Source organism: Hemiscyllium ocellatum, chromosome 16 (assembly GCF_020745735.1).
Source record: "Hemiscyllium ocellatum isolate sHemOce1 chromosome 16, sHemOce1.pat.X.cur, whole genome shotgun sequence".
Classification (NCBI taxonomy): Eukaryota; Metazoa; Chordata; class Chondrichthyes; order Orectolobiformes; family Hemiscylliidae; genus Hemiscyllium; species Hemiscyllium ocellatum.
Window position 1 is genome coordinate 76,111,255 of NC_083416.1, and position 12,301 is coordinate 76,123,555.

Sequence of the window (12,301 nt, forward strand, 5' to 3'; positions counted from 1 at the left end):
CAACTGACTTTACCCAGTGCACAGCCACAGCAATGGGCTTGAAGTATTCTTTGGAATGGTCAAGCAAGTCAACCCAGGAAGGCAGCTCACTGACAGCCTCCTATGGACACTGGAGCAACGCAATAAGTGTGGGACCAAAAAAGAGAAAATGCTGGAAAATAGCAGCAGGTCTGGCAGCATCTGTAAGGAGAGAAAAGAGCTGACGTTTCGAGTCTAACTGACCCTTTGTCAAAGCTCAATAAATGTGGGAGTTGCCAATAGAGTCCATACTAGGCAAAAGTGAGGACTGCAGATGCTGGAAACCAGAGTTTAGATTAGAGTGGTGCTGGAAAAGCACAGCAGGTCAGGCAGCATCCGAGGAGCTCCATTCCTGATGAAGGGCTTTTGCCCGAAACATCGATTTTCCCGCTCCTCAAATGCAGCCTGACCTGCTGTGCTTTTTCCAGCACCACTCTGATCTAAAATAGAGTTCATATCCCACTAAGGCATTTTAAAAAAATCTTCAAATATTTCTCAAAGGAGTATTGTTCAGAATATTACTGAGCTGGAGAGGGTTCAGAAGAGATTTACCAGGATGTTGCCAGGAATCGAGGGCTTGAGTTCTGGGGAGAGGCTGGATAGGCTGGGACTTTTTTGACTGAAGTGTAGGAGGTTGAGGAGTCGCCTCATAGTGGTTTATGAAACCACGAGAGGTATAGATAAGGGGGACGGCACATGCCTTTTCCCTAGCGTGGAGGATTTCAAGACTTGGGACCATATTTTTAAGGCGAAAGGAGAAAGATTTAAGAAAGACATGGGGGGGGCAATCTTTGTACAGATCAAATGGTTCATGTGCAGGATGAACTTGCAAAGGAAATGATGGATGTGGGTACAGTTACAATATTTAAAAGATATTTAGATAAGTACATGAATATTTGGAGGGATATGGGCCAAATGTAGGCAGGTGGGACTAGCTGAGCTTGGAATTATGGTCTGGTTGGAGGGAAAGGTCTGTTTCTGTGCTATATGACTCTATGGATAGCAGCTTCCACCATGAGTAAGAATGAAAGAGTTGGTAGTCAGCCATTGGTCAGTTGGATAGGATTTAAGGAGAGTTTTGAAGATGAGGAGCCAACTGACGAATCCCAGAGGTTTTAATGAGAGAATTGCAGGTCAGTGGCTGATGATGGAGTGAGTGAGAGACACTCTATAGACTTGAGTTTGAGGCCAAATGGAAGATTTCATTAAAGACCAAACAACGACTCCTTTGACTGTATCTTTCAAACCTGCAACCTCTATCCCTTAGAAGAACAAGGGCAGTAGGTACATGGGAACATCTGCAGGAAAATGTCACCATTCCCTCAGCATCACAAAATCGTGGAATTTTCTCCCTAATGGTATTGCTGGGTATACTTACACCAAATGGACTGCAGTAATTCAGGGAAGCAGCTCATCACCACCTCCCCCCCTCCCCCACAGTTCCAAAGGGAATTAGGGATTGGCAAAAAATGTTGGTCCAGCCAATGATGCCCACATCACATGAACTAATAAGCAACAACAGCAAAGAGAAATACTCAAAGTTTGACATTTACCAGTTAGGTTAACACCCTTTCAACCAAACTTCAGTTCTACATAGACTGTCTGGCAATTTATAACATGTAAACCAGACAGTGCCTGTTATGTATGTGAGAGTGTTTGTTTTATTACTTTTACCAAAATATCATAACACATACCTCAGCCTCCCAACCCCCATGCTCCACTTTTGGACCTGGCAGAAATCGACAACTTTACTTCATTCAGCTTCCTCCTCCCCAGTTCTCAGAATAGCTCCTTTCATTTTAAAATGCGACAGTCCCAGAATTGGAAAGCTGTTCTCAATCTCAGCTCATCGGAAGGCTGGACAGTGTTAATATGAGCAGTAAAGGCTGCTGGGACCTGACAAAGATTTCCTCTCAGTCTAATTGGCATCCCCAGTATAAACTCACTGGATTCACTAAGGCTGATGGGCAGCTTCCTGAGTTTGGAAAATTTATTGTGGGGAACGTGAGTCACTGTTTTATCTTGTTCACCAACTTGCATTTGGAGAGGCAGAACTCAAATTAATCCGTGGCACCTCTCCCTCCCTAAAAGTGCATGGATGATGGCGAGAAAAATGGGAAAACATAGCAAGAAAATAAAAATCAGAATCTTGCCATTGAGGAAAAATTTCCTGATTTTTCCCGACGCTTTAAATGATGACTTCAGAATCTCTCTGTTGAATAGTGATTATCTAATTCTCATACATTTACTCCTTAATAAATGCCAAACTCCTGTTATACCTCCACCACTTCCAATTTTCCTCTCTTTCCTGGTGGCACAGTGGTTAGCACTGCTATCTCACAGCGCCAGGGACCCAAGTTCGATTCCACCCTCTGGTGACTGTCTGTGTGGAGTTTGCACATTCTCCCCGTGTCTGTTTGGGCTTCCTCCGGGTGTTATGGTTTCATTCCCACAATCCAAAGCTGTGTAGGTTAGGTGGACTGGCCATGCTCAATTGTCCATGGTGTCCAGGGATGCACAGGCTAGGTGGGTTAACCATGGGAAATGTAGGGCTATAGGGTGGGGGTGTGGACTAGGGCATGATGCTCTTTGGATGGTCAGTCTGGACTTGATGGGCCAAATGGCCTGCTACCATGCTATAGACAATCTATGGAAATAGATGGCACAAATTCCCAACTTGTAATAGATGGTGGTTGTAGCTGGCTGATTGCTTGTCTGAGCTGTTACCCAAGTGCGCCCTGACTACAATGTCTCTGGGTGGTCTGTGCCCAGTCAGCCCCTCTCCAATTGTGTTTTCTGTCTGTGTGGACCCACGAGGTGTCCCGAATGGGAAGTCAATGCCACGGCCCACGTGAAATGTTGCAGAGACTTTGCCTGGCTTGGAGGGAAGCCTGTCCTTGGCACTGCCCTCCTTGCCCCTTTGTCCGTGTGGCTCAGCGCTGGCAAACCACTCCCCACATCATCGTGCCCGCCATCAGGCTGACTCTCACATTGCTTTGACCTTTCAGCAGAGATGGAGCTGAAGGGGTGTCCAAGGCTTGTTTGTCAGGTCCCTTTGCGCGCAGATACAGAGCGGCATGTCATGGATGGACACAGGGTGCGATTGTGGAGCCTAGTTTGATTTCTCAGCGCTCCCACTTTGAGGCTGTAAGTCCTTCTGCTTTGCTTTGTTGTTCAGTTAATTCACTGGGAACGTGCACAGTGTGGCTCGCATTGCTTTTAACGCTTAGAAACAGATAACACCTTGCCATGGCAGCAAGCACTGAACTATCAAGAGAATGGGCATGTTGCTGTACGGTACTGTGCTGCATCAATGTCACACCTACAGCATGGATTTTACTAGCCCTGACATTACTAGTCAGGCATAATGTCGCAGACTCTTTGAAGCTGGATGGAATATATATCTGTTCCCTCTAAAGGCTAGTTTAGAACTCCGTGTGTCCACCAAGAGACTGTGTTGTAAACAGAATGAAGTCAGAAGTCACACAACCCCAGCTTTATTTGAAATCATGAGCTTTTGGGGCCTAGCTCCTTTGTCAGGTGAAATGACAAAGGAGCAGCGATCTGAAAGCTTGCAATTTCAAATAAACTTGTTGGACTATAACCTGGCATCGTGTGCCTTCTGACTTTGTTCACCCCAATCTAACATCGGCACCTCCACATCATAAACAGAGTGGTTGAAGCTCAATGTAACATGAACATTAGTACCTTCAGAATGATTACCTCATAGCATAGTTCTCATATCCCTGTTGGAACCGCCATTGTTCCTACTCACTCTCATCCTATTGTCCACTCACACCTATGCCTCAGATTCACAGTCCATAAATCTCATCCACCTTGGCATCCACACAAGCTATTAGAAACACTTACATCTCTCTACATTCTCCCTTCGCAGAGTAAGAGAGCATACAGGAGAGGACAGGCAGAGAACCAGCTGGGGAGAACACTGGGGAGGAGTGTGACCCATTCAGTGAATACCCATTCTCACCATGTGCCCTCCTCGCCCCTGTAGAAAGGAGGCTGCAGCTGGTAGCAATAACTTGCTGGGTAGATCAAATGTAAAGCTCCTAATTCCAGGAACATTTACCAATACATTTCAATTAATACTATGGACTATCCATCAACAACAATAATTTTGAGTCTTACTCTCATCAGGACAAATGTAAGAATTCCAAATTCAAACAATGACACCAATTTGTACTGTAAGATTCAAGTTGACTTATTTGTTAAATAAATTATTGTGATCAGGAAATTTGGTATTCTTGCATTTATCCTGATGAATGCAAGATGAGAAGCTTCAGCATCACATTCCCCTTTTCACAATATTCAAGTTCCACACAGCCACAACAGTTTTCCTTTGCATAGCACACTTTACAATAGGAGGCTGTCCCAAGGCATTTCATTGGAATGATACAAAACAGACACTGACCCCAGGCAATTAGGACAGATGAACAAAGCTGAGGCCAAAACAGAAAGGTTTGAATGAGCATATTGTAAAGGAGGAATGAGAGGTAGAGAACTGTTGAGGTTTAGGGAGAGAATTTTATGGTAGAGACAGGAAACTGAAGGTACAGTTATTAACCATTGAGAGATAAAAATCGTGGCTATATAAGAGGCCAGAATCACAGTGCAGTGACCTCAGAGAAATGTTGGAGGAGGACATTACAGGCATAAAGGAGGGGTGGAGGCGATGGTGGTGAAACCGTGGAAAAATTTGAACACATGGATGAGTATTTTATATTTGGGTTGTAATTCATGGGAAGCTGTTGTAGGTTAGTGACTTCAGTGGTGTGCATTGGGTGCTAGATTACTGAGTACGGGACAGCAGCTGGGAGTATTATCACGATAGTATTCATCCAGAGACCCAGGCAATGTTCTGGGGACCTGAGTTCGAATTCTACCATGGCAGATGGTGGAATTTGGATTCAAGAGAATCTGGAAATAAAAATCTCATAAATCCACAAATGATTGTCAGTAAAAACACATACATATGTATAACTAGTGCCCTTTAGGGAAGGAAATCTGCCATCCTTACTCCGTCTGGCCTACATGTGACTCCAGGCCCAGAGCAATGTGGTTGACTCTTAACTGCCCTCCAGACAATTAGAGATGGGTAATAAATGTTGGCCTAGCCAGCAACGCTTTCATCCCAATTACATTTAAAAAATGCATGTGTAAGATTACTGAGCACTGTGGTGAGCAGGTGTGTGCTAGTGAACACAGTGATGAGCAGGTGTGTGTTAGTGAGCACAGTGATGAACAGGAAAGTGTTAGTGAGCAAAGGGATGAGCAGGTGTGTGTTAGTGAGCACAGGGAAGAGCAGGTGTGTGTTAGTGAGCACAGGGATGAGCAGGTGTGTGTTAGTGAGCACAGTGGTGAACAGGAAAGTGTTAGCACAGGGATGAGCAGTGTGTGTTAGTGAGCACAGGGATGAGCAGGTGTGTGTTAGTGAGCACAGTGATGAAAAGGAAAGTGTTAGCACAGGGATGGGCAGGTATGTGTTAGTGAGTACATGGATGAACAGGTATGTGTTAGTGAGCACAGTGATGAACAGGAAAGTGTTAGCACAGGGATGAGCAGGAGTGTGTTAGTGAGCACAGGGATGAGCAGGTGTGTGTTAGTGAGCACAGCGATGAACAGGAAAGCGTTAGTGAACACAGGGTTGAACAGGAGTGTGTTAGTGAGCACAGTGGTGAGCAGGTGTGTGTTAGTGAGCATTGTGATGAACAGGCAAGTGTTAGCACAGGGATGAGCGGGTGTGTGTTAGTGAGCACAGGAATGAGCAGGTGTGTGTTAGTGAGCACTGTGGTGAGCAGGCAAATGTTAGGACAGGGATGAGGAGATGTGTGTTAGTGAGCACAGTGATGAACAGGAAAGTGTTAGCACAGGGATGGGCAGGTGTGTGTTAGTGAGCACAGGGATGAGCAGGTGTGTGTTAGTGAGCACAATGATGAACAGAAAAGTGTTAGTGAGCACAGGGATGAGCAGGTGTGTGTTAGTGAGCACAGTGGTGAGCAGGCAAGTGTTAGCACAGGGATGAGCGGGGGGTGTGTTAGTGAGCACAGGGATGAGCAGGTGTGTGTTAGTGAGCACAGTGATGAACAGGAAAGTGTTAGTGAGCACAGGGATGAGCAGGTGTGTGTTAGTGAGCACAGTGGTGAGCAGGCAAGTGTTAGCACAGGGATGAGCGGGTGTGAGTTAGTGAGCACTGGTATGAGCAGGTGTGTGTTAGTGAGCACAGTGATGAACAGGAAAGTGTTAGTGAGCAAAGGGATAAGCAGGTGTGTGTTAGTGAGCAAGGGATGAACAGGAAAGTGTTAGTGAGCACAGGGATGAGCAGTGTGTGTTAGTGAGCACTGTGGTGAGCAGGTGTGTGTTAGGTTAGTGAGCACAGTGATGAGCAGATGTGTGTTAGTGAGCACAGGGATGAGCAGGTGTGTGTTAGGTTAGTGAGCACAGTGATGAGCAGGTGTGTGTTAGTGAGCACTGTGGTGAGCAGGTGTGTGTTAGGTTAGTGAGCACAGTATGTAAGTCCCACAGTGATGATCAGCCGAGTTGGGGACTTGCTGGATGAGCTGACTTGTACAGAGTGTGCACACCGAGGCATTGACCATAGAAAGGTTGGAATAGTCAAATCTGGAGAGTAACAAAGGCAAGGATGAGGCCTTCAGCAGCACTGAGCTGTGGATTCACAAGATGTTTTGGAGGTGGATGTCAGTCTATGTCATACATTTGATTCTTAATCTAAATGAAGAGAGTGATTGGAGACCCACAGTTAACAATGGTCTCCTATGATTGGGGACATCAGAAACAGGAGCAGGAGTAGACCATCTTGCCTCTTGAGTCTTCTGGAAATATCAGCCAATCACTGGGATATTGGCTGTACCAGGTATTGTCAGAGTACGATGTTTCTCACAGTTGGATAGTGTACTGACCAGATGCTATCATTCACAGATGATGCCTACTTGAACAAGGCAATAGGAGGATCTGAAGGGATTGGTCTGTATTCTCGTGAGGAAAATTTGCTGAATGTTTCATTGTACACAAAGTCAGGATCTGGTATAGGGATCAAGTCCAGAATACCAGAGATATCCCAACATCTTCGGGACATTTGGAATTTTTGGAGACAGCTTTGCTGATAATTAAAGGTTTCTTCAGCCCCTAAGCAACTTGCTAAGCAGCTGCAGTGATCAAGAATGTTAATTTTCATGTGCATTTTGGTGGACTGAACAATCTGGAGCCCATTTTATTATATGTATTCCAGGCCACTTAATAATATGTAAAACTAGACACCAGCGCTTAACTTGGTAATGGGCTTATCCATAGAATGTACCATGATGTATGTCTGCTTCCTGCCTATTCAAACCTCAGTGTGCCAACAGACTGTCTATATAAGTGCTCTTATTTATTTAAACAATGCCATTTGCCTGTACATCTTAACAACATACTTAAATTAATATTTAAAAAAAAAACCTATATTTCTAAGCAACCCATTCAGGGATGTTATTAGAAAACTCTGGAGCAGGTGGGATTTGAACCCACACCTCCCAGTCCAGGGGTATTACCAATGCGCCACAAGTTAACAATACTTAACATACCACTAAGTTGATAGAGTCCAGCTGTCATTGTGGCATAAAGTTTTTTTTTCATATTTGTGGTAAATTATGGAGTTTGATGACCCAACAATCGCTGGGTCCCGTCTAGTACCTTAATTCGGTCCGCCACTCTCCTCTATGTTCGAGCCCCTGACCTTGTCAGGAGCTACTTGCTCTGGTTTAGCAAGGCATTGGCAAGCCTTAAACATGGCCGCCACCTGGCTTTGCCATTAACACCAGGTAGGCATTTCCTGTTTTCTGGAGACATTCGATGCCCCTAAATGGGCACCAGGTTCACCTCCTTCTCAAATAAAGCACTTGAATGTTTAAAAGTTGCAGCATGAGAGAGATGCGTGATGCAGTAGGGCGTTGAGGAGGGCATTAAACCTCACTGGAACGCTTCAATATAAGAGGAAAGTTATTGGTTGTGCAAATTTCATTACGCACACCGCTTTTTGAATGTATGCATTTAAAATGTACACGATCTGATTTCTGTCCTCACTGAGACAGGTCCTGCAACTGCACAGACGACAGGTAATGTGTGTGTGTGTGTGTGTGTGTGTGTGTGTGTGTGTGTGTGTGTGTGTGTGTGTGTGCGTGCGCGCGCGCGCGCGCCTGACCAGGGTGAAAAGTCTTTCAGTGTTTGGGCTGCTGCAGGAAACCCGCCAGTAAATATCATAAGGATAAATGGCCCTCCATCAATTATCCTGGGACAAATAATGTTGGTTTATGGTTGTTGATATGTCCTGCTTTTCCTGAGTACTTATTTATTTTATGAATGTAGCTGGTGCTGGTAAAGCTCTATTTTGTTTTCTTGCTGAGCTCTTCTGAGATGTTTGTGGGGTTCAGACTTTCTCTTGAAGCAAGTTTTATACAAAATGAGTATCTTACTGGAACACATTCAAATGGGTTGAGAGGAAATCATGTTGGTGCAGAACTGGGATGACTTCCATGCTCAGGGAGAACATTGGTAGCAAGTCCTGTCCCTCTTAACGTTTCCTATTCACCTACCTGTCTAAATATTTTTAAAATGTTGTCATTGTACCCACCTCCACCACTTCCTCTGGCACCTCATTCCATACACACATCACCCTCTTTGTGAAAAAGTTGTCCCTCAGTTTCTTGGTTCCCTTCTTCCCCCGAGGTGGAATGTAGATGTATTGGAGGCGATTCAGAGGAGGTTCACTAGATTGATTCCACAGATGAGAGGTTTGTCCTATGAGGAGAGATTAGCAGTGTAAGCGTGTGCTCTTTGGAGTTTAGAAGAATGACAGGAGATCTAATTGAGGTCAGTACAATGCTCAAGGGGATTGATAAAGTAGGCACGGAGAGGAAGTTAGGAGAGAGTGAGGATTGCAGATGCTGGAGATCAGAGTCGAGTGAGTGGTGCTGGCAAAGCATAGCAGGTCAGGCAGCATCTGAGGAGCAGGAGAGTTGATGTTTCACCTGGGCTTTTGCCCGAAACGTTGCTCTCTCACTCCTCAGATGCTACCTGACCTGCTGTGCTTTTTCAGCACCACTCTCTCCATAGAGAGGATGTTTGTTTAACTGAGACAATTTAGAACAGGAGGTCATAGTTTTCAGATAAGATCAGATTAGATTCCCTACAGTGTGCAAACAGGCCCTTCGGCCCAACAAGTCCAAACTGACCGTCCGAAAAGTAACCCACTACCCTCTGACTAATGAACCTAATACTATAAGCAATTTAGCATGGCCAATTCCCCTAACCTGCACATCTTTGGACTGTGGGAGGAAACCCTCAAACTCCACACCAACAGTCGCCCAAGGTTGGAATCGAACCCAGCTCTCTGGCACTGTGAGGCTGCAGTGCTAACCACTGAGCCACTGTGCTACCCTCAAGGGGGTGGTAGTTTTAAAATAAATATGAAGAGGAATTACTTCTTTCAAAGGGCTGCGAATCTGTGGAATTTACTATCCCAAAGTGCAACAGGACACGGAGTAAATTTGAGGAGGAGCTAGACAGATTTTTAACCAGCAATGGGTCAAAGGCTTGTGGAGGGTGGGCAGAAAAGTGGAGTTGAGGCCGAGATGAGATCAGCCATGATTGTATTACATAGCAGGGCAGGCTCGAAGGCCTACTCCTGCTCCGAGTTCTTACGTTCCATTGTGCTTCTAAAAACAAAGTGACATCAAATTCTCAGTCTGTGGTGGGATTTGAACTTCTGCTATGTAGATCACAAGATCATGCCTCTAGATTACTGAAACCAAATCAAAACTTTGCAGGTTCTGGAAAGAGAAAAGCTCAGAAAGTTCTTGGAAACACTCAGCAGGTTGAGCAGTATCTTTGCAGGGAAAGCCGGAATGTTGCATGTTTCATGTTGATGATTTTTCTGGATAACATTAAGGAGCTTGTCACTTTCTAAGAAGCTACTAATTCCGTAAATTAGAAACTTGAGAGAGGTTTGCTTCCCCAATTTCATTTCCTCACTTTCTTTTTATTTAAAGACCCAGGGGTTTTATTGGATGGATTACTAGGATTTGCTCCACGTGTCAGAAAAGTTTAAGGAATTGTCATTTCACTTCTATTTCCTGTTTCCAACAGGGGTCTATCTACATCCTTCTGAATTTTAAATACTTGGCAGCTTTCCACTATTATGTTCACCTTTCCAATGTTTCTGTTATGGGCTTGGACATACCAGAGTTGTAACAATCCAAGTAAGGAGTAAATTGTCAGAGCCAGTTTGGTATTCCTTTGAGTTTAGGAGGTTGAAGGATGGTCTAATTGAAATGTTTCAAATAATTAAAGGAATTGATCAGGTAGATACAATGAAATTGTTTCCTCTGGTGGGGAACAATAGACAGAACCTTCAAATCTGAACTAGACTGTTCAGGGGTGAAATCAGGAGCACGTCTTAACTCAGGGGGTAATGGAAATCTGAAATTCTCTCTGCTAAAAGATTTTGGATACTGAGATACTGTCAGAGCTTTCATTTCTAGGATTTTAAGGATTTGAGTGCGTAAGGCATTATGGAGCCAAGCTAATTCAGTCTCAAGGGGCTGAATGCCTTTCTCCGTTCCCTGGAAATTGTTAACCATTTTTAATTTGGATAGACAGTTTAATTTTTGGGGGGAGGAGGTGGTTTAGTAGCAGGAATTTTATGCTGTCCAGGTGGATTCTGTGACAAAGCAATATGTTTATTAACTCAACCACTGCTCACAATCTTCAATTTGCTGAATGAGGAACTCCCCTACACTCATTCGGATGGGCTCCCCCACTCTAACTCTGACTGGCTGCCTACTGGAGTCTTTGATACTTGCTTCAATACTCTACTGATGTAAGAATAGACAGAAAAACAATATGGAATGCCACCCAATACGTCTGCACAATATTGTACATAGCTATGAAAGTCAATGGGTAGCACTCTCATCTCAGAATTAATGGGTTGTGGGTTTGAGACTCACTCTAAAGAGACAGAGAGAGAGCACAGTTTGTTTAGAACATAGAACATAGAACAATACAGCACAGAACAGGCCCTTCGGCCCATGATGTTGTGCCGAACATTTGTCCTAGATTAAGCACCTATCCATGTACCTAAACAATTGCCGCTTAAAGATCACCAATGATTCTGACTCTGCCACTCCCACAGGCAGTGCATTCCATGCCCCCACCACTCTCTGGGTAAAGAACCTACCCCTGACATCCCCCCTATACCTTCCACCCTTCACCTTAAATTTATGCCCCCTTGTTGTACCCGGGGAAAAAGTCTCTGACTGTCTACTCTATCTATTCCCCTGATCATCTTATAAACCTTTATCAAGTCACCCCTCATCCTTCACCGTTCCAATGAGAAAAGGCCTAGCACTCTCAACCTATCCTCGTATGACCTATTCTCCATTCCAGGCAACAGCCTGGTAAATCTTCTCTGCACCCTCTCCAAAGCTTCCACATCTTTCCTAAAGTGAGGCGACCAGAACTGCACACAGTACTCCAAATGTGGCCTTACCAAGGTCCTGTAAAGCTGCAACATCACCTCACGACTCTTGAATTCAGTCCCTCTGCTAATAAATGCTAATACACCATAGGCCTTCTTACAAGTTCTGTCCACCTGAGTGGCAACTTTCAAAGAGCTATGAACATAGACCCCAAGATCCCTCTGCTCCTCCACCTTACTAAGAACCCTACCGTTAACCCTGTATTCCGCATTCGTATTTGTCCTTCCAAAATGGACAACCTCACACTTGACAGGGTTGAATTCCATCTGCTACTCCTCAGCCCAGCTCTGCATCATATCTAAGTCCCTTTGCAGCTGACAACAGCCCTCCTCACTATCCACAACTCCACCTATCTTCATATCTTCTGCAAATTTACTGACCCACCCTTCGACTCCCTTTCCAAGTCATTAATAACAATTACAAACAGCAGAGGACCCAGAACTGATCCCTGCAGAACTCCACTTGTAACTGGGCTCCAGACTGAATATTTACCATCTACCACCACTCTCTGACTTCGACCGGTTCGCCAGTTCTCTATCTAATTGGCCAAATTTCCCACTATCCCATGCCTCCTGACTTTCCGCATAAGCCTACCATGGGGAACCTTATCAAATGCCTTAGTAAAATCCATGTACACTACCTCCACTACTCTACCCTCATCCACATGCTTGGTCACCTCCTCAAAGAATTCAATAAGACTCATAAGGCAAGACCTATCCCTCACAAATCCGTGC

General features: G+C 44.7%; 1 protein-coding gene across 1 annotated transcript in view; it reads right to left on the reverse strand.

Moving 5' to 3' along the window:
• The window catches only part of pdgfrb (platelet-derived growth factor receptor, beta polypeptide), a 131,875-nt gene extending 123,181 nt beyond the window's left edge, over positions 1-8,694 (reverse strand). Inside the window, exon 1 of the mRNA XM_060837409.1 lies at positions 8,663-8,694. Within this exon, the coding sequence (XP_060693392.1) occupies positions 8,663-8,688 (26 nt within the window). The 5' untranslated portion in view covers positions 8,689-8,694. The remainder of the gene's footprint in view (positions 1-8,662) is intronic.
• Between the last annotated feature and the right edge of the window lie 3,607 nt (positions 8,695-12,301).